General features: G+C 42.2%; 1 protein-coding gene across 1 annotated transcript in view; it reads right to left on the bottom strand.

Annotated features, from left to right (window-relative positions):
• Positions 1-777: 777 nt before the first annotated feature.
• Positions 778-25563, bottom strand: part of COL21A1 (collagen type XXI alpha 1 chain) — a 77355-nt gene continuing 52569 nt past the window's right edge. The window contains exons 18-28 of the mRNA XM_087719170.1: positions 25469-25522; positions 24744-24797; positions 23664-23735; positions 20429-20464; positions 19141-19185; positions 17165-17197; positions 10202-10348; positions 10042-10096; positions 6439-6639; positions 2577-2654; positions 778-1270 (exon numbers count right to left, since the gene is read on the bottom strand). Coding sequence (XP_087575296.1) covers positions 1083-1270; positions 2577-2654; positions 6439-6639; positions 10042-10096; positions 10202-10348; positions 17165-17197; positions 19141-19185; positions 20429-20464; positions 23664-23735; positions 24744-24797; positions 25469-25522 — 963 coding nt within the window. The 3' untranslated portion in view covers positions 778-1082. The remainder of the gene's footprint in view (positions 1271-2576; positions 2655-6438; positions 6640-10041; positions 10097-10201; positions 10349-17164; positions 17198-19140; positions 19186-20428; positions 20465-23663; positions 23736-24743; positions 24798-25468; positions 25523-25563) is intronic.

Raw genomic sequence — 25563 nt, 5'->3', positions numbered from 1 at the left:
CAGAAAACCTTTGCCAGACTATACTTAGAAACCAGTATTTTAAATGCAAATTTTAGTCTATTTCTGAAGCTTCCAGAGATGTTTTTTTTCTTGTGGATAGAAGCATATAATTGAATATTTTGCATAAATTCATTAAGGTCAGCATAGCTAAAAAATACATTGCATCAAATTGCCCAATGATAAATTAAACATTGCGAAATGGGTAGTTCGCGCCTTTCTCAACACGAAAAACACAGAAATTGGGGAAATTCATCAGCATGTGAAATAACAACCAGCAATCCTCCATTAAAATTAAGATGTATGCTGTATATGCCGGCCGAATAGAAAAATCTTCACAGTGATTTTACACTTGATTACCAAGTGCCTCTGCAGGTTTGGAGCCTGCAGGATTGGAGCCCAATCCAGATTTGCTGGGCAAAAATAATTATCAAACTAAACTCATTGGAGAAAAGCATGGCACGACATAACCGCGAATGTCAAAAGCGCGGCAACACCGTGGCGCTAAAACTGCGATGTCAAAAGCGTGCCCACAACAGCGCGCCCACAACAGCGCGCCGACAGAAGCGCGATTTAACTTAAGGTAAGGTTTAGGGTTAGGTTTAGGGTTAGGTTTAGGGTTAGGTTTAGGGTAGGTTTAGCGTTAGGTTTAGGGTTAGGTTTAGGGTTATTTTTAGGGTTATGTTACAGCGCGCTTCTTTGGGCGCGCTGTTGTCAGCGTGCTGTTGTCGCGCGGTTTTGACGGTGCGGTTTTGTCACTGTGCTTTAGTCACACGCGCTTTAGTCTACTGCGGTTTTGTGGTGGAACCGGAGAAAAGAACTGGAATATAGAGAGTGAGTCACATTTGACAAAACAGTCCTGATTTAAGGTAAGGAGAAGATACCGCTGTCAATATTTTCTGGGATAACTAAATTCAACTGGATCAGAACCCCTAAATCCCATACGCTGGGATATTTTTTTACCATATTATTTTACACCGTAAGAGGTACTTTAGTTCCTAGGAATTGGAATTATTGCCAGTTTTCTTCCTGAGTCTTGATAGGTCATCAAGGGCAAGCACCAAAGCCAGTTTTGCCACCTCAGATTAATAATTTGGTCCCTTTCTAAATGGATCTCTCCGTACAATTGCACTGAAGCACAGAGATGGGTCACAAATTCCAGGCTGTCCAATTTGCCCTGGGATTCCAGGACTGCCACGTTCTCCGTCTTTCCCTGGCTCCCCACGTTGTCCAGGGCGTCCTTCTTTACCTATTCCCGGTGGGCCTTCAGGACCTAGGCAAAATATGGAAAATATAGATGAAGAGTGGTTAGCACCCATGCAATATTGTAGTTGGGTAAAGATCTGTAGCCTGAATTGTCCCATCTGGATAACCCTTACCCCCTACTGCTTAGTTCTGCTCTACAGCTTCAGAGCAATGAGGGAAATCATTCTAACAACTATACCGTTACAATACCCTTCCTCGGCCATCGGATTGGGATCATGTCCCAATTCTGTTCTTGTCAGTCTTTCAATCTAAAAATATATATAATTGCCTTCCCCAGAGGTGGGTTCCTACCAGTTCGCACCAGTTCGGTAGAACCGGTTCGTCAAATCTACCGAACCGGTTAGGAGAGGTTCCACCAGTGGACCCGGAAAGCAGGCCACACCTACAGAAGAGGTCCCAAAATTTTTTGAAACCCACCACACTCACACACACACACACACACACACACACAGATTCACACAGAGAGAGAAAGAGAAAGGAAGAAATAAATAAAGAAAAAAAGAAAGAAAGAAAGAAAGAAAGAAAAAGTGAGGGAGAGATGAAGTAAAAAAGGAAAAAGGGACAGAGAGACAAAAGGAAGGAGAGGGAGAGAGAGAGGGGGGGGAGACAAAACACATGGCCAGCAAGCCACTCCCACCAGGTCACATGGCCAGCAAGCCACTCCCACAAAGGAGGCCACACCCACAGAGTAGGTTCGAAATTTTTTTGAAACCCACCACTGGCCTTCCCTGAACAAAATAACTTTTCAAACCCTGCTCCCAATGGCAACTGCTACAGAAAGATGCCATTCAATCCAATTAAGCTTCAGGTAGTCCGCAATTTATGGTCGTAACTGGGACTGGGACTTTCATCACTAAGCAGTTTCTGCTTACAGAAACTGCCTCTCCGGTTAACCCTTATTACCATTGTAACAACTAAGGTGAAGTGCCCATCGACCTGAGTGACATTGACTTGGCTACGCCCACATGACCACTGAGCCCCACCTACCCAGCTGGTCATTAGGGCAGAGAACCGGTTGGTAAATTATTTGAATCCCTCCACTGGTGTGTGCGTGTTGAGACAGACAAGTGGGAGGATTTTAAGTGCCCTGTGGTCATAAGTGCAGATGGATGCAGAGTGCTGGGTTTTGATCATGTGACCATTGCAATAATAATAACTTTGGGGACCAGGCATTTTTTTTCACTGCTACTATAACTTTGAATATTCACTGAATAAAAGATTGTAACTTGAGGACTCCCTGTATACAGAAGTAAATTAAGGGTAATATATTCACTAGAAAAACCAACAAGAAGGTCTGCCTTCCCAAACAATACCTGGAAGTCCCTGAGGGCCTTGAATTCCGGGAACTCCAATACCTTGGTTTCCTTTAGCTCCATTTTTTCCTGGTAGTCCTACAAGATAGGAAGTACAGGATATCATTTATTCTCAAACAGTATATATTAAGGCATATTTCTACAATAGGTTACTGTTGTGGCCCAGCAGGAGCCATTGGAGCTGCCACCAGACTCTGACAGCAAAGGGCCCTATGAGTCAGCTTTGGATGATGTGGAGGACCCTGGACAGGGTTCCGACTCAGAGCAGGGCGCAGAGAGGCTGGTTGGCCACCAGGAGGCGCCTGAGTCTTGGACCAGTGGGGAGGAGACAAGGGAGAGTGATCCGGACGTCAGCAGTGGGGAGGAGCCAAGGGAGTTGTTCCTAGATGCCCGGCACCGGAGAACTAATAGGCGTAAGGAACAATTACGCAGTTACAGGAGGTAATTGCACTCAGCTGGTGGTAATTAGGCTCCTTTCAAGACTATAAAAAAAATGCTTGTGCACATACCCCTTTTGCAGAAGTCAACGCATTAACTACTGTTGGAGAACAGTATTGTGAGCTTGGCAGGCTGGATTGCTGCCATGGCTTGTCTGTGCCGGTTTACTGCCAAGGACCTGTCTGTCTGTTAATAAATTCCATAAAGTATCTTTGGCTTGGAGTGCGCTGTTGTGGGCGTGATTTCAACATCGCGGTTTTCTCGCCGCGGTTTTGTCGGCACGCATTTGCCGGGTCACGCTGCTTTAGTAAGTAATTGCTGATGTGTTGTTATTTTGGTTTGCTCTTTATTGTTGCAGGGCGTGGGGTGGGGGGTTTTTTGCTGCTAATTTTTACAACTGGAGTTCAAAAAGCTTTGTGCAGATTGCAAGCGGTTTTTCTAGTGCATTAGCCTTCTATTTATGACAGACATTTTCCACATAATTGCTCTCTCTCTTGGCTCAGGACAACCCTGAAGGAAAAGTGGCAATTTTCCCAGTCTCCCAATTTGAAGCTCACAACTGTCCACTCCGTTTCTTAAGCAGGCAAAGAAACCACTTTTTTAAGGGGGAGTTCATGAACCAACCGGATTCCCAGGCCTACATTTTGCCTTAGAAAACTACTGTTAGGAACTTGTCTTAACATTAGAAACAATTAAATCAAGTACAATTGGACAATGGCTTTAGCAATGATATGAAAACAATTTTAAAAGTACAGGCTTATATATATATATATATTTTTAAAGTCACAACCCCTGGTATGCCCAAATATGGGAGGAAGGTCACACTTCCACTCTCTGTCCTTCGGCTCGTCACAATACCTTTCACCCTGGCCTGGCTGATAAGGAGTCGAGCTCTGTAGCTCAATGGTTAACACATCTGCCTAAGAGGCAATAGAGCACAGGTTCGATTCCCAACAAGGGTATGGCTAGCTGATGAGAGCTAAATAGCTTGAAATAGATCTATACTAGTCTCCCTTTATTTATTTATCAGCATAAATATAACATACATACATACATACATACATACATACATACATACGTGTGTGTGTGTGTGTGTGTGTGTGTGTGTGTGTGTGTGTATCACAGGGAAAACTCCCTAATGAAGGCAAAAGAAAACTCCTGAACCCTTCGGGTCTGTGAACTATTTAGATGTTGGGTGGCTCTTAGGGAGATTTTGAGGGAAGAAAGATATCCTGAATCAATAATCAAGAAAAACATACAAGAGCATTTGCTTCAGGACTGACCGAATGCCATGTTTAGGGAGGGCTGTGGCCTATTTATTTATTTTATTTACTTTTTTATTAAATTTATTGGCCACCCATCTTGCTTTGAACTGACTCTCAGCAGCTTACAGCATTAAAAATATCAAAACCATCAACAATAAATATTCCTAACCCAATAAAATGACATTACCATCAAACTATTGTCAAATATTTTTTAAAAGCATCTTTTCTTTATCAAAAAAAAAGCTCAAAATTCTGGCAGACTTTATCAATAGAAAATCTTAATTCTTGAATCCCTTTATCTCTCCTTGCTTAGTTAAGAGCCTTCCTTGAATTCTTTTTCTAGCCATTTCATTACTTCTTTTGTGTCCTCCCTGCATTCGCCCTCTGTCATGCCTGCAAGCCATCTTTTCTTTTGGACTTCAGGCCTGGCAAACTTTCGACTGTCTACTTTCTAATGTGGGGAAATGGGAGGGGGGATTATAAGAGTTGGGTGATATGTAGCCATAACAACATTCTTCTTAGAAAGTCAAGGTCATCTTTGTCTCTGCACCTGAACCGGAACTAGATAGGAGGAATCTGTCTTCGTGGCAGTGGAAGATTGGACCATGTGATGAACTTGTGGGTGTTGGGGGCAGGACCTTGAACTTTCAACTAGGTGGGGAAAAACTGGAAGCTTTCAGATTCGGGTTTTCCCAGATGTGCCAACAGAGCTCTTTTAATAAATTGTAACTTTGAGGAATCCTTTGCCTCAGACTCTGATTTAATTTTGGATGCTATTTGGAACCCTGACACCTTCCCTGTTAAATAAAAACTTTCATTTGTTATTTTTTTTGTATCCTATGACAACCCATGAGGTTTGAATGACACACCCACATTCACTAAGAACTGACAATGATTCTCAAAAGCACGCCCATTCTCACAAGATTTTTGGAGGCTTGTGTGGAGATCACACAAGAATAGTGTGTGCTCTTGCGCAGCCTCCGGCCCTCTAAAAATTGTGTGAGGACAAAGCATGCCTTTGAGAGCCTTTCTGAGAAGATGGAGGTGATAATCTCAGGCTGGAATGAGGAAAGTTTGTTAAAGGAATTGCTGAGGCAGGAAGTTGCAGCTGCGTTGAGTCAACAAATGGTGAGACACGACTGCCTAGCAACAAAAATGTTGCAGGTTAGAAGGACACGCTAGAAGGATGCTAGCTAAGGTACACAGACATATAAACTTTGGTAACCTCTAGCTTATTATAATAGTAAAAGACACACCTCTTTGGATAAGAAAGCTTAGTAACATAAACATGTGATGTATGAAGAAGGAGGGTAAAGTAGAAAGATCCAATCAAAAGAAACATTGATTCTTAGAGTTTTAACTTCCTTAATCATAACGGTATAAAATTTGTGCACGTGCATTGTTCGAGGTCACAGGTCCTTTGAGGCTGGTACCCTTTTGCTGGAGTACTCCAATAAAAGAAGCTGAAAGTGCCATTCCTCGTGTCTTTATTCGCTTTGACGCCAGGCTAGGACCCATTTTGGGGTCAACGGAAGAGCATTCTCTGAAAAAAAAAGACTTCAAGAACAAAGGCCTTGGGCGAGCTGGAGCATGACCCGTCAAATGCGCACCCGACAAAAGCGCGCCGACAAAACCGTGGAGAGAAAACCGCGAGATCAAAAGCGCTCCCACAAAAGAGTACCCACAAAAGCGCGATTAGGGTTACGGTAACGGTTAGGGTTAGGGTTAGGGTTACTGTTGTTACATTGTTTTCATTGCTTTTTTAATGGCATGCTTTCATTGGCGCACATTTGTCGGCGTGCTTCTGCATGTATTCGTCGGCGCAATTTCGACCTTGCGGTTTTCTCACCGCGGTTTTGTCGGCGCGCTTTTGTCTGTGCCTTAAAAGAAGCAATTATCTTTGCTAAGAAATCATTGAAATAGCTATTTCTCCTTTAAAAAAAAATAATTTACACATGAAGGTGCAAAGGACAAATAACTCTATTTTGGTGAGGAGGAGTTTGGCAGTTTTCATCCATTTATAAAATATCAGGATGGAGTAGTGGTCGAATTGTTAGAGTCTAATACATCCAGACAGCAATGAATTGGAGAAAGCTGCCTGATCAAAAACAGATTAGAAGCAGAACAGTTTACGGACAGAAGTGGGTTTGTACAATTACCTTTTGGGCCACGAGATCCAGGACGCCCAGGAACTCCTGCCAGACCTGGAGCCCCATCATTTCCTGGCAAACCAGGAAATCCTCGAGAACCTTGTGGACCAGTTGGGCCTGGTGGACCAGGAGGTCCGGAGATGGCATCCTGAGTTTGGCAATGATCGCAATGCTGAAACCTTCTGTCCCTAAGTATAGTAGGCAACTGGGCTAAGAAGAATTCAGACAACAAATATTTAGATCAAATATAAACATCTCATTATCAAAGCATAACATCTACTGACCTCAACCTTTGGGGGGGTTAAATTTAGATCTAGATCAGTTAAACAATTTTAAGTTTCTCAACTTTGGCAAGAAAGCTTTATGCACAGCACGTTTCACTTCAAAATCTATTTTCCACAATCCCTTTCTCGATGTTGAAAAACTAAGGCTTAGTACGCCATGAACCTGGAGCAGGAAACACTTTAGGCACTTCTATACCTGAAATCTGACCCATCAATTTGGCCCGCGAAACTGTGCCATCACAAGAATCCTGAACAGTTCCCGCTCAGTGGCTATCACTTCTTCCAATAGGTAGGCTAAAGTATGTCTCATCTACATTTTTTGAACTTCATGAAGTTTAAAAGATCTAGATGAAATATTTTCTTTTTTTTTTTAATAAATAAATTTTTATTAAAGGTTGTAAAAAAGGCAAGGTTTACAAAATACAAAAAGAGAAATAGAACTCATTACATGTTTACAACGCAAATGGCAAAAATTCATACATATATATCCATAGTTCATCTCACCTTGCCTATCTACATATCTACCTAAGGTAAGTAAGTAAAGGAAAAGGAAAAGAAAAGAGGGAGGAAAAAGGGGGGGAAAAATCACTAAGAAGGAAACAGTATGAAGCTAGATTACTAATTCTATGCAGGTATTCATAACAGATTTTTCCTATCAGATCGTCAAAAGTTTTTTCAACACTGTAGTCTATTAATATTACTTGTAGGTGAATTCTCACCTCTAATATATATCTTATCTCATTTGTTACTTAGTCTTTGTATATCATAATTTCATTTTAAATTGTTCCTTAAGTTATTTTAAGTTAATAAAATATCTCATTTATATATCTTAATCCTCATTGTCTTTCTTATCAAACCATTTATATAGTTTCTCCCAGACTTTATAGAAGTCTGTGTCTTCTTTTTCATTAATCAGCATTGTTAGTCTATTCATTTCCGCTATTTCTAAAATTTTATTCATAACCATTGTACTAGTGGGGGCATTTTCTTTCTTCCAGCACTGCGCATATGAGATTCTTGCTGCCGTCAGGATATGGACAAGTAGATATTGATTGGTTTTAATTATTTTTGGATCTATGATCCCTAATAGAAACATTTCCGGATTGAGGTTTAATTTAGTTGACCTAATTTCGTTTAACCATTTTCATTTTCGTCAAGGTTTGTCCACAGCAAGGTAGCAAACAAAAGGAATGTGGGGAAGTAGCAGAGGTGGGTTCCTACCAGTTCGCACCTATTCGGTAGAACCGGTTCGTCAAATCTACCGAACCGGTTAGAAGAGGTTCCACCAGTGGACCCAGAAAGCAGGCCACACCTACAGAAGAGGATCCAAAAATTTTTGAAACCCACCGCTGGTCCTTGGATAGGATTATTCTACACCATCAAGCTCATATTTATAAAACTCAGTGCCTCTGTGAAAGGTAAGGATGACTACTGCGTTTGTGGTGCAATCAGAACATTGCGTGTGTTGAAGTTGTTTTAACGCAAACCAAAGATGCCTTTTAAAAAAAAAGTTTACATCCTATTCTTATGCATGCCAGTGCTGTGTGTGAGGTAATTTAAGGTGGTTCTGACAAGTGTCATCGGCATCCTCATATCCGGTCACATGGGCGGCAAGCCACTCCCATCCGGTCACATGGGTGGCAAGCCACTCCCACAAAGGAGGCCACACCCACAGAGTAGGTTCAAACAATTTTTGAAACCCACCACTGGGAAGTAGCAAAGTTCATCACTGAAACCAGTCAGAAAATATCAGGGGACTGGGAGAATGATCAGCCACTCCACACAAGTACTGCCCCTTCAGTTATAACCCTAAGGATCCAGCATGATGGGACAATAGTATCCTTTATTTCATTTATTTGCTTTAAAGTGGTGAGGCAGAAAATTATGGTGTATTGTGAACTGCTAAGACATAATAAAGCAATCCAAAGGTGGGGAAACATTTCATTTACAAATAGGAGTTATTAATTTTTTTAAAAGAAGTATGCCAATTAGGGGTATAATTCATAGGGTTCAGACAATTAGTCAGTTAAAATAAATCAGTTATTTTTATGTAAATATGAAACCGGGATTCCTTGAATCCCGCCCCAAAAATCCATCAGAGTGAAGAAGAAAATAAGCAAATGCAACAACGGAAGGAGGGAGAAAGACAGGGGTGGGTTCCTGCCAGTTCTAATCTCTTCTATAGAAGAAGTTCCACAAATCTACAGTGCCGTTTAGAACCGGTTCCAGCTCCCTCCCCCCGCCCGTCCGCACATCATCAAGCTGAAGAGCGAGAGGAGGAATTCTGGGAGTTGAAGTCCACAAGTCTTAAAACTGTCAAGTTTGAACACCCCTGTGGGTTTTTTTCTAAAGGGTTAGGGGTGGAAGGGTCTTGTAACTTGACAGCTTTAAGACTTGCACACTTCAATGCCAGAGTTTCTGAGCCAACATTTTGGTTGCTAAGCAAGAGCATTGTTAAGTGAGTTTCACCATATTTTAAAAGTTGGCCATGCCCACCCAATCACATGGCTGGCAAGCCACTCCCGCCCAGTCACATGGCTGGCAAGCCACTCCCACCCAGTCACATGGCTGGCAAGCCACTCCCACCTGGTCACATGGCCAGCGAGCCACTCCCACAAAGCAGGCCACACCCACAGAAGAGGTTCTTAAAAAATTGAAACCCACCACTGGAGAAAGAGGAGGGAAAAGGAGAAAGGGAAAAGGAGAGGAAGTAAGGGAGGGGTAGTAAGAGTAGGATAGAGGGCAGGAAGGAGAAGAAGAGAGGAGGAGTGGGGGAGAGGGAAGGGAAGAAGAAAAGAGAAAGGAGAGGAGGAAAGAAGAAGGGAGAAAAGGGATGTTTGGAGGATGAAAGAAGAAGTGGGATTGTTGTAAAATAAGATGGATGTGCGGGGTGGCATGAAAGCGACCCCAATTATATTTTTAAATGTTTAAATGGATTGTGATAAATGTTAAAAGACAACGTATAAATATTAATAGTATTTATGAGAATGTATATTTGTGGAGGTATATATGAGAAGGAACAATGAAACTTTAAAAATGACATGAGTAGGATATCATAAGACTGCATACTTGTAGATAGGAAAGTTGATATTAGAGATTTTTAAATTGAGTAGTTAATTTTATTGGGGCCTGGCTTGCTTTTTAAAGTGTGGAACAAGCCATCCATTTGGTTATGTGATTATGCTGTTCTTATGAATGACCACGCCCAACGGTAACCAATTTTCAGGGTGCTTTGACGCTTCCTAAAATTTTAAGAGTGCCCTTGATCTCAAAACAGATTGCCTTGCCTGCCTCTACTGAAAATCAGTTCTCTTGACCATGGACTCACTTCTCATCACATCTGCACAAACTTGCCGAATAAATTCTTCTGAGAAACTTCTTCCCTGCATTGAACAAAGGTATTTTAGAAAGTTTCCACACGTTGATTGTAGCATGAAACGAACAGTAGTTGTAGGTTTTTTTTAAAACCTATCCACTGATATACGCACAGGTTTTCCATCTGAACCAGGGATTCCTGGAAAGCCTCTCTCTCCTTGTATTCCCCGGGATCCTGGAGAACCCATCAAGCCATTCGCCCCTGGTTCCCCCTTCTGACCATGGATGCCATGGAAGCCGGGATTTCCTTTCTCACCTATCTGAAATTCACACAAAAAAAGCAGTACTAAGCAACAGCAGAGTTTGCGACCAGCATATTAACATTCTCAGCAATGTCTGTGGCCATTTCGCAAATAAAGAACAAAACGACGTACTGTTATGAATCAGTTGTGCTATTTACTGCTACAGTCTTAGTCTTAATATTTACCTACCGTATATACTCAAGTATAAGCCGAGTTTTTCAGCCCACTTTTGGGGCTGAAAAAAGCCGCCTCGGCTTATACTCGAGTCAGTGAAAAATTTGGCCAAAATGGAGGAGAAAAAGGGGTGGGGCCATGCCGCTGGGTGACGCTCGTGAATGGCCCGGCGCCCCTGTGAGTTTCCCCTCCCTCTGTGTCAGTTTGCCGCACAGCGCGCACCGCACCATCTCCCCTCCTCAGGTTCTAATGTAATGCAGGGCTGTCTTACGATTCCCCTTCCTCCCCCTCCTGCCGCTCTGCAACGATGTCCCACCTCCTCCTTGTTATGGCAAGCAGCCACATAACGATGTCCCAGAGCTAGTTTACTGTTTTTCTTTGAAATAAATATTCAAAAACATTATTGGTATCTATTTTTATTTTTGAAATTTACCGGTAGCTGCTGCATTTCCCACCCTAGGCTTATACTCGAGTCAATAACTTTTCCAGTTTTTTTGTGGTAAAATTAGGTGCCTCGGCTTATATTCGGGCCGGCCTATACTCGAGTATATATGGTATATCAGTGTTTCTCAACCTTGGTGACTTTAAAGTCCTGTGGACTTCAACTCCCAGAATCCCCCAGCCAGCACAGCTGAAGTCCACAGGACTTTAAAGTCGCCACGGTTGAGAAACACTGACCTATATAGTATTAAAACTCTAATTTTTGTAACCTTTTAACCGGATGAAACAGTGCATCACAGGGCAACAATTCTTGAACTAAGATTCCACCAATGACCGAACTTAAGAGTCTCTGTACAAAATCTGAGACCGATGACTCAGGAGGGGATAAAATTTGGGGAGGTTGAAGCTGCTTCGGTGCTGCTGGGCTGCTACTGCTTTGGCTCTGCCAAACTGCTGCTGTGCTCATATGATGCTCGCTTTGAATATTCTGTGACAGTTTCCCAGCCATTCGCGCAATTACTCTCTCCCTCACTCAGCAGCAGTCACTTACATGCCTGCTGGAAAGGGAAGGAAGGCAGGATTTGGAAGAAAGGAACCTGTTGTGGCCCAGCAGGAGCTGTTGGCGCTGCCACTAGACTCCAACAGCAAGGGGCCCTATGAGTCGGCTCTGGAGGATGTGGAGGACCCTGGACAGGGTTCCGACTCCGAGCAGGGTGCAGAGAGGCTGGTTAGCCACCAGGAGGCGCCTTGGACCAGTGGGGAGGAGACAAGGGAGAGTGATCCAGACATCATGCATTGGAGCAGTGGGGAGGAGCCAAGGGAGTTGTTCCTGGATGCCAGGCAACGAAGAGCTAATAGGCGTAAGGAACAGTTACGCAGTTACAGGAGATAATTGCACTCAGCTGGTGGTAATTAGGCTCCTCTCAAGACTATAAAAGGAATGATTGTGCACACGCCCCTTTTCAGGAGTCAACGTATTCACTAAAGTTGGAGAACTTTCGTGGCTAGCTTGGCAGGCTGGATTGCTGCCAAGGTTAGTCTGTGCTGGATTGCTGTCAATGTCTTGTCTGTGCTGGATTTCTGCCAATGCCTTGTCTGTGCTGCATTGTTGCCAAGGTCCTGTCTGTCTGTTAATAAATCCTTGCAGTATCTTTGTCTCGGCGTCCTTTGGTGTAGGACAAGGAGGGTCAGAACAGGAACCCATGCGTACCCTTCCCAGTGCATATCACCCCATGAGCTCCCCCAACTGCTCCTCCTTCATGCACACCTTTCCCAATCCATGGCACCTCTTACATAGCCTCACACATCAACCTCTCTGAATTTTCTCCAATCTGTGTGGCATCTCTTCTGCATTCTTCCTGAGCCACACCACTTTGCACATGCCTTATCTGACCCACACGGTACCTCTTGCACGTCCCTACACACTATTCCACATCTCGCACATCCTGTCGCTCTCTCCCCTACCCGACAGCAGCCACTTACCTGTCTGCTGGCCTTGTACTTGCAACTTTCTGCTGGCTTCCCCAGTGATTTTCTCCTTGCAAGCTTCCCACAAGCAAAGTAAATGGAGAAGCTGGCAGGGAAGGAAGGAAGGAAGGAAGGAAGGAAGGAAGGAAGGAAGGAAGGAAGGAAGGAAGGAAGGAAGGAAGGAAGGAAGGAAGGAAGTCTTCTGCCACATACCTCCCTCAGACCAATAAGATCGCACAGGATGGGCCTTCTCCGGGTACCTTCAGCGGAACAATGCCGGCTGGCGACGCCTAGCAGTAGGGCCTTCTCTGTTGCCACTCCGGCCCTATGGAATGAGCTGCCCCCGGAGATCCGGGCCCTACCCACTCTCATGGCCTTTCGCAAAGCCATTAAAACCTGGCTTTTCCGGCAGGCCTGGGGCTGTTGACCCCTTGATGGTGGTCCAGCCCCGTCTGATTGGGTGTCTGTTGTGTTCCTTTTTAACTTGTTGTGTCCCATTGTTTTAATAATTCTTTTTAATTCTTTTTTTCATTTCTGTAAGCCGCCCGGAGTCCTCCGGGATTGGGCAGCATAGAAATTCAATAAATGAAAATGAAATAAATGAAGGAAGGAAGGAAGGAAGGAAGGAAGGAAGGAAGGAAGGAAGGAAGGAAGGAAGGATGGATGGATGTTTGATGCTCCCTGCCATTTTCCCGCAAGGAAACTCAATAGGGAAGCTGGCAGAAACTCAGAAGTTGCTTCCATGCAACTGTTTTGCCCATGCGTGGTCATTTTGCTTCTCTGTTTAAGTAAGGAAATATCTCCGAAATGATGCCCAATGAGGCATAGATTGTCTAATGCTTTACACAATAGTTAAAGTCCGATGCAAGGATAATCCCTTTCTCTCCCCCATCCCTTTCATGGTAAACAGCTGAAATGCTGCTTAGACTGTTATTAAAACTGAAAAATATGAAATTCCAGAGTCAAAGGTGATATAAAAGAGAGAGAGAGAGAAGCAAAGAAAACTGTATTTTGTTCCAGATAGTTAACTGATGTAACTATTAAATCAGCCTTTCCTATCTATTTATTTATTTCCTTCCCGATGTTTGGGAGTTGGAGACTTGGTTGGGAATTGGGCAAGGGTGGGTTTCTCGCCCCGTTCCAACCAGTTCGGTTGGAACAGGGCCGGCGGCGTCCTCATGCACGCACGCGGCGCACGCATGTGTACTAGCGTCTGTGCGATGCTCCAGCTGCTCCTGGAGGATCGCGCAGGCACTGTATGCATCCTGCGCATGCGTGGAAGCGCAGAATTCGTCAAAACCGGGGAAGGAGCGCGGGCAGGCGGGTGGGCCCTTCGCCATTCCCGGAAGTTACTTACTTCCGGGTTCGCCGACCAACCGGTTCGCAGGGACCGCCGCGAACTGGTTGAAACCCACCCCTGGAATTGGGGGAAGAATGCACTGAATGATATGTAAATATAGGAGTCAACATTTTGAAGCCTCAGTTATTCTTCTTACAAGAGGTCGCTGCGGGTGCGATCTAATGCAGATCTTCAGTGAACTTCAGTTCATGTATTTCAATGGCTCCAAAATACAGTTAAGCCTTTGCTGGAAAATCAGCCAGGAGCGACATATTTTTTATAAACAGAAAGCCAAATCCACCTCAACCGCAATGGAACAAACACTTGGGCAGACCTGTTCTCTTTTACTATTGTGACGGTGATTAGTAGTACACCCTAATCCTGTTTTAACGTCCTTGCAAAATGAAATAATTCCAAAGCCACGGACAAATCTGCAGGCCTGAGATGGTCCTTAACAAACTGAAATCATTTCTCTCATAAGATGTTCCTTCCTCTTGTCTTCTGCCAGTCTTAGATACAGTGGTGGGATTCAGCCGGTTCGCACCTATTCAGGAGAACCAGTTGGTAACTTTCTAAACAGTTGGGAGAACCGGTTGTTAGAAGAAATCTTTTGGTTTTTTCCACTTTACAGGGCTAATCCTGTAAGGAAGGCAGGAAGGAAACATACTAGTGTTCTTTCTAGCCTAATCTCTATTGCCCTGCTTACAGAAACTGCCTCTCCGGTTAACCCTTATTACATTGTAACAGCTAAGGCGAAGCGCCCATCGACCTGAGTAACATTGAGTTGGCCACGCCCACCCAGTCACATGACCATCGAGCCCCACCTACCCAGATGGTCATTAGGGCAGAGAACCGGTTGTTAAATTATTTGAATCCCACCCATGATATTAGATAATATCATGTTAAACTAAAATAGCAATTGGAGCGGTAGCTAAGCGCAATATACTGTAGATTGTGACATTCTGACCTAGGCCATTCTTTCTTCTTGCCTATTTATTAGCAGGTTTTTGAACTTTTGAAATTCTGACAAAATGCTAACTTTGAAAAACAGAGAAGGCTGATGAAGTTGGCAACACTCACTCTAACAGAACTGGAGTTTAGCAGCCTTCTGAGCCGAGGTGGCGCAGTGGTTAGGGTGCAGTACTGCAGGCCACTTCAGCTGACTTTTATCTGCAGTTCAGCGGTTCTAATCTCACCGGCTCAAGGTTGACTCAGCCTTCCATCCTTCCGAGGTGGGTGAAATGAGGACCCAGACTGTGGGGGGCGATATGCTGACTCTGTAAACCGCTTAGAGAGGGCTGAAAGCCCTATGAATCGGTATATAAGTCTAACTGCTATTGCTATTGCTATTCTGAAAGCCGCTATCCTCCTATTTATGATCTTTAGTGCCGACCCTCAATTTCTGGCTCAAATAGTTTTAAATGGATAAAAATGCTAATCTTGTGATTGGAAAAAAAAAACCTCTTCTCGTATTCAAAGAATATAATATAGATTACTAGAAGAAAAAGAAAGCCAAGTAAAATAATTATACCGTATGCATTTCATAAATTAAAATAGTAGATTTAAAATACCTATGAGGCATTCATTAATAACGTATGGGCGCAGCTTTGGCCTAGCCGTGAGGAGATTGCTTCTCCGCTGATCAAATCTTTCTCAAATATTTAAAGCTACCAATTGGGTCAGAAGAATAAATTAAAAAGAGGGGAAGCAAAAGATGATTCAAGCCCTGCGCTTCTTGGGACAAAAAATAAGAGTCGAAGTACAATAACTGAAGTTGAATGCAAATAGAGATTTTTTTTAAAAAAATGGAAAAAAAATTGATATCAAAACTACAAAGAAGATAATAAATCTTTTCTGCAAAAAGACATACGGAATCAAAGGAAAAGAAATGTGCTTGTTAAATAAATTTGCAATGCAGTTGAAACTAAAGAAAACCAATTATTTAGCATTCTTCTTACTTTTTGAGAATCGTTAATACGGGTAGATGGCCTTTTCTAAGCCTGAAAGTTAAGCAGAATAGTGCTTGGCTAGTCGTTGCAAGGAAATACCAAATCTGTAGGCTAAATTGGGAAGTGAAAAAGCATCCCAGAAGACAAAGGTAAATTTCTTCTTTGTGAGCCAAGAAAATGAGGCTAATCAGGAGTCAAGATCAAACTTAAGGTGGTGCAGTGGTTAGGATGCAGTACTGCAGGCCACTTCAGCTGACTGTTATCTGCAGTTTAGCGGTTCTAATCTCACCGGCTCAAGGTTGACTCAGCCTTCCATCCTTCCGAGGTGGGTGAAATGAGGACCCAGACTGTGGGGGACAATATGCTGACTCTGTAAACCGCTTAGAGAGGGCTGAAAGCCCTATGAAGTGGTATATAAGTCTAACTGCTATTGCTATAGCTTTTCCTTGTAGTGGTGGGTTAGCCAGAATTTCATTTTTAGGTAAATATGATTGCTGTTTCGATAGGACTTTTTGATCGATGGAGTGATTGATCAAGCCTGTTTCAAATCTTACAGGCCACATAAATAGACCTTCTAGATCAGACTAGACCATTCAATTCCAATAGTGATAAATTTATGCTAGTTTTCTATTTATTTATTTATAAATCAGTCCATTTCAAAAATGAAGAGAGGCCTTCCAAGCTTCGACTCCGATTATTTCAAGCAAAATGGATGGAGAAGACTTGCTGACTCTGTAAACTGCTTAGAGAGGGCTGAAAGCCCTATGAAGCGGTATATAAGTCTAACTGCTATTGCTATTAAGGAGACTGATGTATCGAAACATTCCTGAAAGGCTGTAATTACAGTTCCCAATAAGAATGTTGATCACTGGCTGCACTAGTTACGAATTCTAGGGTAGACTGTAGTAATTAAATACACCACACAACTAATGCTTGAGACTGACTGATATTTGAGTCTTTATTTAAGCTCTAAGTTTAAGTTATGATTATACTAAGCAAAATCAAAATGATGTTGTTGTTGTTAGTTGCGAAGTCATATCCAACCCATCGCAACTCCATAGACAACGTTCCTCCAGGCCTTCCTGTCCTCTACCATCCCCTGGAGTCCATTTAAGGTCACGTCTACTGCTTCGGTGACTCTATCCAGCCACCTCATTTTCTGTCGTCCCCTTCTTCTTTTGCCCTCAATCTTTCCCAGCATGAGGCTCTTCTCCAGTGAGTCCTTCCTTCTCATTAGGTGGCCAAAGTATTTGAGTTTCATCTTCAGGATCTGGCCTTCTAAAGAGCCGTCAGGATTGATCTCCTCTAGGACTGACCGGTTTGATCGCCTTGCAGTCCAAGGGACTCTCATTTATCAAAATGATAAATTTACAAAATGCAACATAAAATCCATGCTCAAACTAGCAGTTGAAAATACTCAGAACAACAGAATAGAAATGCGTACGAAACAAAAACAGCACGTACCTCTCCTTTATCTCCTTTAAATCCCACCGATCCCTTTTGGAATCAAAATTGTAAAACACATAATGAGTTATTGTGAAAATGTACTATTTCTACTGACACATAGTTAAATTTACTTACATTAAAATGTACACTTGAAAAAAGAAAACCACCGAGTTTCCACGCAACTACAGTTGCAAACTATCTTTTTCATCTTGACATCTAACAGCTTGAAGTATTATTTTTTTCCAGCAAGGAAAAAATTCACTCTGCAAGATTAAGATGGGGAAAAAAAATATACTCTTTTAAAACTACACATATAGACTTGGATCCAAAACTCTTCTCAGAAAAAAATTCAGCTAATAAAATAATCTCACTTTGTGGATGTAAGCGAGAGAGGCAAGGAATTGTAGCTGAATCCTCCTCTCTGAAATCACACAAAGATGCTCCAGGTCAGGAAAAAAAGGGACTAAGATGTCCAATATAGTTACCATGGAAAATGTGTCCATTGGTCCAGTCAGGCTCTCTGCTTTACCCTTCTTTAAACAAAATATTTTAATTAAAAATAAAACAACGGGGAGTATGAAAAAGGGGCAGGCCTCCACCATCATTTTTTAGTTTTAAAAATAAAAATAAAAGTGGTAAACTTCGTTTACCAAAAGTAAGTTGGGTTTCTGGCACAGAACATCCCGAGGGAGGAAATGGGGTCTAAGTGTTGAGGAGAGGAGCACATCAGTTTGTTTTGATCACCTACACCAGGGGTGAGATTCAGCCGGTTCGCACCTATTCAGGAGAACCGGTTGGTAACTTTCTAAGCAGTTGGGAGAATTGTTTGTTGGAAGAAATCTTGCTTTCTTTTTCCCACTTTACAGGGCTAATCCTGTAAGGAAGGCAGGAAGGAAACATTCTGGTGGTGTTTCTAGCCTAATCTTTATTGATCTGCTTACAGAAACTGCCTCTCTGGTTAACCCTTATTACATTGTAACAGCTAAGGTGAAGCGCCCATCAACTTGAGTGATGTTGAGTTGGCCACGCCCACCCAGTCACATGACCACCAAGCCCCACCTACCCTGCTGGTCATTAGGGCAGAGAACCAGTTGTTAAATTATTTGACAGAGCCGAGGTGGCGAAGTGGTTAAATGCAGCACTGCAGGCTATTTCAGCTGACTGCAGTTCTGCAGTTCGGCAGTTCAAATCTCACCGGCTCAGGGTTGACTCAGCCTTCCATCCTTCTGAGGTGGGTAATATGAGGACCCGGATTGTTGGGGGCAATATGCTGACTCTGTAAACCGCTTAGAGAGGGCTGAAAGCCCTATGAAGCGGTATATAAGTCCAACTGCTATTTGAATCCCACCACTGACTTACACCATGACAGCTATTTATGAGAATCTGTGTACATGCTATCAGCACAGGTAGTCCTCAACTTACGTTCAGTGACCATTCAAAGTTATAATGGCCCTTGGAAAAGTGACCTATGACCTTTTTCCACACTTACAACCATAGCAGCATGGTCACATGAACAAAATTTGGACACTTGGCAACTGGCTCATATTTACGATGGTTGCATTATCCCGGGGCTATGCGATTGTCTTCTGTAACCTTCTCACAAAGAAAGTCAATAGGAAAGCCAGATTCACTTAATAGCCATGTCAGTAACTGAACATCTGTGGTGATTCACTTAACAACAGGGGCAAGAAGGATGTGGCAAAAATGTGGCAAAGCTCGCTTAACAAGTGTCTCACTTAGCAAAAGAAGTTTAGGGGACGTCAATTGTGGTTGTAAATTGAAGATTACTGGCATATTCCTAACATATCCATCAATCCAAATATTTCTAGTGTCTGGTGTGAGAAATTAGCCATAGCCTCATGAGAAGGGCCAAAACCAATCTGTGACAAGCTGTGTTTGAGGATAAAAGAATAGGAAAAAAACACATTACCCGCAAATATGTCCTGTAAGAAATTGTGGGATTCAAAAAGGACTTGATAATCTCTCCTTCTCACCTTTTGGCCTGGAATACCGGTTTTGCCTCCTTCACCCTTATGACCCTTAAGAGGGAAAAAAAACCCAAATTGGTTATTGATGTGAAATGGGAAATCCACACGATTATATTTAGGTTGGATCCTAACAAACCTATTCATTTATTTCAATATAACTGCTTTAAGGATGATTTAAGGACATGTAGACTTCACAGATTGCTTGAATTTATGTTGTCCAAATTTCAGTATATTGTTTTATATCACATTTATATTGATTCAAACAGTACACACATCACATCTGATTTATAAACCTGAAGCAAAACAATAGGAAATTTATTTTGGATCTTAATTTTAAAAGATCTTAATTTTAAAGAATATTTAAACCAAAGATGTAAAAATAGCTTAAGAAAAGTTTAAAAAAAAAAAAAAGCATCGGAAAAGATTTTCCACAGGTGTAACATCAGACAGAACTTTCAGTAACACACACAGACACAGACACAGACACAGACACACACACACACACACACACACACACACACACACACATATATTGGAAGCAGTGGACTTCCTCCCATATTTGGGCATACCAGGGGTTGTGACTCTAAATACATACCTATTTCCCTGGCTCAGCTGATAAGGAGGAGAACCTTGTGGCTTAATGGTTAACACATCTGCCTAAGATGCAATACAGCACAGGTTCTAATCCCAGTAAGGGTATGGCTAGCTGATGAGAGCTAAATAGCTTGAAATAGATCTATACTAGTCTCCCTTTATTTATTTATCAGCACAAATGAAACATATATATGTTTTATTTGTGCTGATAAATAAATATTGTGTGTGTGTGTGTATAATACCACTGAAAAACCAAGGGGGTGGGATTAGGGAACTGAGAAAGAGTCTTAATTAGTTTGAAATAGTCGGTAGCTCTACCATGCTTTGATGTAACTTGTTCATATTTTATTGTGTTAAAACCTTAATAAAACACAATGCGAATGTGTTATATTAACTTTAGATTGTGTCTTAAATAACAAAGGTGCCAATCTGTACCAATTGGATCCTCCACATACTCTCAACTACCAAGCCGACCAGCTTAAAAACTCTACAAGATCACATTTATTGATCCTGGGATGGTAGTTTATTCGGTCTAGCACAGGACAGAGAACGAAACCTGAAACAATCTATGGCTTCTCTGATTGAACAAAAGAAGAACAGTTTCACACGTAATGCAAAGTTTCACAGCTTACATTCTTTTCATCAAGCAAGCATTATTCCAAGTTAGATCATAACTAGAAAAAAGGAAAAAGCAGCATACCTGGATACCTTTTTCACCTTGATTTCCTTTCTCTCCCTGAAAAGTAAAAATCAATTTCTTGTTAAACTGTTGCTTGTATCGGTAATGGTGAAATGGTTAAACTAAAACAAATTAAAAACAATTACAGACAGCCCTTGACCTACAAACCACAATTGAGCCCCAAATTCCCATCGCTAAGCAAGTTGTCAAATGAGTTTTGTCTCCTTTTATGACCTTTCTTGCAGCAGTTATTAAGTGAATCACGGCAGTTATTAAGTGAATCATGTGGTGGTTAAGCGAATCTGGCTTCCTCAATTGACTGCTTGTTGGAAGCCAGCTGGGAAAGTTACAAAAGGTGATCACATGAACCTCGGACACTGCAACTGTCATAAATACATGTCAGCTCAAAGAGCCAAGGTGGTGCAGTGGTTAAATGCAGCACTGCAGGCTACTTCAGCTGACTTCAGTTCTGCAGTTCGGCTGTTCAAATCTCACCGGCTCAAGGTTGACTCAGCCTTCCATCCTTCCGAGGTGGGTAAAATGAGGACCCGGATTGTTGTTGGGGGCAAAATGCTGACTCTGTAAACCGCTTAGAGAGGGCTGAAAGCCCTATGAAGCGGTAGATAAGTCTAACTGCTATTGCTATGTCAGTGCCAAGTGCCCAAATTTTGATCAAATGCCCGTTGGGATGCTACAACAGTTGTAAGTGGGAAAAGTGGTCACAAGTCACTTTTTCAATGCTGTTGTAATTTAAAATGGTCACTAGTGAATGATTGTAAGTCAAGGATTATCTGCGGTTGTATTTGTAGAAATGTTTTGTACGTATGGAATGGTTTTTCCTGATAACATGGCAACGTGTGATCTCTTGAACAATAGTTTGGACAACTTAAAGCCATGCTAGTACATGGCATTACACAATTTCCATTTTTAATTTCACATCTCCAGTCATTCTTGGCATGCCAGTTCATTACACCCCATCATCGTTAGTCTTTCTTTTGCACCGAAATTTCTAGATCTTACTTATTCGCTTAAACAATTTTGAACAAAGATTCTCAAGGCAGCCACAAGTGTTTCAATGTATCTTTCTTCTTTGATGAAGGAGCCAATGATATAAGAAAAATGGATGTACTTACCGGCAGTGATGGGATTCAAAAAAAAATTTACTACTGGTTCTGTGGGCGTGGCTTGGTGGGCGTGGCAGGGGAAGGATAATGTAAAATCTCAATTCCCTCTCCACTCTAGGAGAAGGTTACTGCAATCCCCAATTCCTCCCAATCAGCTGGGACTCAGGAGGCAGAGAATAGATGGGGGCGGAGCCAGCCAGAAGTGGTATTTACCGGTTCTCCGAACTACTCAAAATTTCCGCTACCGGTTCTCTAGAACTGGTCAGAACCTGCTGAATACCACCTCTGGATACAAGTGGATGCGTGTTTAGCATTCAAGACATGGTACAAGTGTGGCAGGGCCAGGGATAGCTTCTGCCAGGTGTACAAGGTATCATGAGCTCCCATCAAGGTGCGCTATAAGCACAAGAGAGACAGAGGTGCTGTGGGTGCCATCTGGGCATCTCAGTGGAAAAAACACTGGAGTGCAAGGGACTTACCAGTGTGAATTCCAACCTTCCCTGCCAGCTTTCCTATCAACTTTGCTTGTCTGAAGGCAACAAGGAACGTTGCAAATGATGATCACATTATTGTTGGGACATTATTGTCCCAAATGTGCTTTTTTAAAAGGCAATTGGACTTCCGTCTTCAATTCTGAAGAAGAATTAAAGAAACTTCTTGGATGAAAAGTGAAATGTCTTTAAGGAAAAACACACAAAAGGCCAGTTGCCTACTGAAAAACCATGATCTGGATGACTGAGAATCTCCATAGACATGATCCCATATGTGGGATACTGCAACCATCGTAAGGAAGATGGTTGCTAGTAGCAATAGCAATAGCAATAGCAGTTAGACTTATATACCGCTTCATAGGGCTTTCATCCCTCTCTAAGCGGTTTACAGAATCAGCGTATCGCCCCCAACAATCCGGGTCCTCATTTTACCCACCTCGGAAGGATGGAAGGCTGAGTCAACCCTGAGCCGGTGAGATTTGAACCGCTGAACTGCTGAACTAGCAGTCAGCTGAAGTGGCCTGCAGTACTGCACTCTACCCACTGCGCCACCTCGGCTCAATACCCGGGTAATCAATACTGGGTACTCAGTACCCAGATCACGATCACAAGACTGCAGGAATAAATTCTGCTGAAATGACTAGCACTCTAAGGACCTTCCTTTAAGTACCATTGTTATAACTTCCAACCCAAAATTATTGGTTGGGTTTTTTTCTTAAGTTTTGTGGCATTTCCACACACGAGAGTCCCCAAAGCATTAGGATTATAGGGGCACCAAAGCTGTCTAAATTAAACAAATAAATATTAACTAGAGTTTCTTCTTGTCTAAGGAAGGCCAAGCATGGGATTTAATCCACTAATCTCTATCTTTGTACTGATATTACATGGGCAAAACAAATGATTCTAGCTAGATAGTCATCTGTCAAAAGATAAGTTGAAAATTAAAAACAACATCATCCGAGGTTAAGGAGATTGTCTGCACTAGATGTACTTTGGATTGATAGCAGTTAGCAGGGCCACCATATATTCTGAGAAGAGTCCTGCAATTTCTGGTTCTGATTGGGAGAAATGTAGCTACAAAGTTAACTGGGAGATCTGGGTACTTGAGAGACCGCCTACTGCCAATCACCTCCACTCGACCTATTAGATCCCATCGATTAGGCCTCCTCCGAGTCCCATCTGCCGGTCAATGTCGACTGGCAACTACGCGGAGGAGAGCCTTCTCGGTGGCAGCTCCGACCCTATGGAACGATCTCCCTGTGGAGATTCGTACCCTTACCACCCTCCAGACCTTCCGCACAGCCCTCAAAATCTGGCTATCCCGTCAGGCCTGGGGCTAAAGACTGTAACCCACCCGAATGGTATGAACGTTGTGTTTTTTAATGATGTACTGTCCTACGTGTTAAATGTTTGTTCCCCCCCCCTTTTTGAGTTGTAAGCCGCCCTGAGTCCCCCCAGGGAAAAGGGTGGCATATAAATAAACTTCTCAATCTCTCAATCTCAATCTCAACTTTTTGTCTAATGGTCTTAAGTATTATGTTTGTAAGGGTAATATACAACTAAAGGCTCACTCATTCTTCGGGCTTTGTTATAAAAGGAAACACAGGTCCATAATAATAAATAAATAAATAACAGGCATACCTTCAAACCAGGTGTACCAGGAATTCCGGGGTAGCCTGGTTCACCTGAATCACCCAGTCTTCCTTGTTCTCCCTGAGAAACCAAAAAGAACTCCATAAATAGGAAACTACACATTCTGGAAATGCATTGTTCTTCTGAAGCTGTGGACAGAATTCTGCGAACACCTGATTTCAAAGCACCTGGGTGGTAATGACTTTGGACTTCTTTTTTCCTAAGCCTTCACATTGCAGTTGTGCAAAATCTTAAGAAGAGGTTCTTCACAATAGGAGGGTGCATGAATCAAATGAGTCTTTAAACTCGTCATGTGGTGTTAAAGTTGCCATATTGTTTATAGGGCATGCTGTATGTAGCTGTCTCACTTCCACAGCGAAGTATTTCTTTCATATCCTTATTTCCCAGCACTTGTTGGAGAAGAAATTTCCTGAGAAATTTCCTGACAGTTGGAACAATTAATCAGTGGAACAGAAGTTGCCTCCAGAAGTTGTGAATGCCCCAACACTGGAAGTCTTTAAGAAGATGTTGGATAGACATTTGTCTGGAACGGTATAAGGTTTCCTGCCTAGGCAGGGGGTGGGACTAGAAGACCTCCAAGGTCCCTTCCAACTCTGCTATTGTATCGTATTGTAAGAAGACTCATATCTTTTAGGAGTTTTTCCCCCCTGAATATTTCCACTACAGAATAAATCCCGGTGATATTTTGGCATCAAATGAGCTGTAAACATAAAAAGCTTGATAAAAACTCATAAGCACATTCATTATTCTTGGCTTTGCTCAGAACCCTGAAAATATCCATCAACATTAAGAAAATTGAACTACACAACTCTTCTATCACAATCCTGATAAAATGATTTCAGAACTTGATTTATGCAAACGTTTAAAAGAACTGCAGTGGTAAATCATTATTTTTTTTAAATCACCTCGTTTCTAATTGCTACTAGCGTTTAGCCAACAGTTTCCCCACCAGTCCATGACAGACAGAAGAGAGAAATGTACACTGAACACAAAGTAAGCATAGTGTTTGTGTGAACCGAAGAATCTAGTTCCTTGCTTCATGACACACGAAAACTTAGCCAAATTTACCTTGGTACCTGGAATTCCTGATTTCCCTTGTGGTCCTTGTTCACCCTTGTTGCCCTGTGAATACAAGACTTTAATTAGTTAATGGGGTTACTAAAACAAATTGTACAAAATGTTTAGACAGACAAAATTAAATGAATAATTTTCAACGATTCCTCTTGGGAGCTACCCCTTTTCTGAAATTCCCCTATTGTAAGGAGTAATTTAGAGTAGTATCAAGAATTGTGGCTGTATCTGAGTGAGTGTGCTTATGTGTGTGAGAGAGAACGGAGGAACGAAAGGGGAATAGTTACATTTCGGTTTTACAACTTTATCTGTTTTCATTTCTTACATACATGAAGGAGATGCATTGAAAGACTGCAGTACTAGTCTTATGGGAGTTACAAAATCCCAAACAATGAGCATGGATATAGATTAGAAGCTTCAATAAACAGACTTCTATGTTCCGAGATTTCTACAAGAAGCACATAGACTTCTCCTACTCAGACGTGCGACCTCTTGCTCCCCCTTCCAATTTAAGGAAAGGACTGTTGTTTCAACTTTGGACAGAATGAAACAATCTTAAAAAGTCCTGTATTTCCCGCACGTATTGAGCTTCCTGTGGTCCCAAATATCGACTTCACTGTGCTAGAGTTCAGGAGAGTTTTCATATATTTGCATTGTTTCTTGTTTACTTATAATGTTTTTTTTAAGATTTTATTTTTTACAAGTCAAGGCAGAAAATATACCTTAGGACCAGACCCTCCAGGTAAACCTGATGATCCCTCAGGTCCAGGAAGGCCCTGAAGAATAAAAACAAAAAATAAACAACCCCCATGATTTA

The sequence above is a fragment of the Thamnophis sirtalis genome, unplaced genomic scaffold (genome assembly GCF_051295495.1).
Source record: "Thamnophis sirtalis isolate CommonGarterSnake01/CBP01778 unplaced genomic scaffold, rThaSir2_p1.2 scaffold_6, whole genome shotgun sequence".
Classification (NCBI taxonomy): Eukaryota; Metazoa; Chordata; class Lepidosauria; order Squamata; family Natricidae; genus Thamnophis; species Thamnophis sirtalis.
This window is presented reverse-complemented; position numbering and strand designations above follow the sequence as displayed.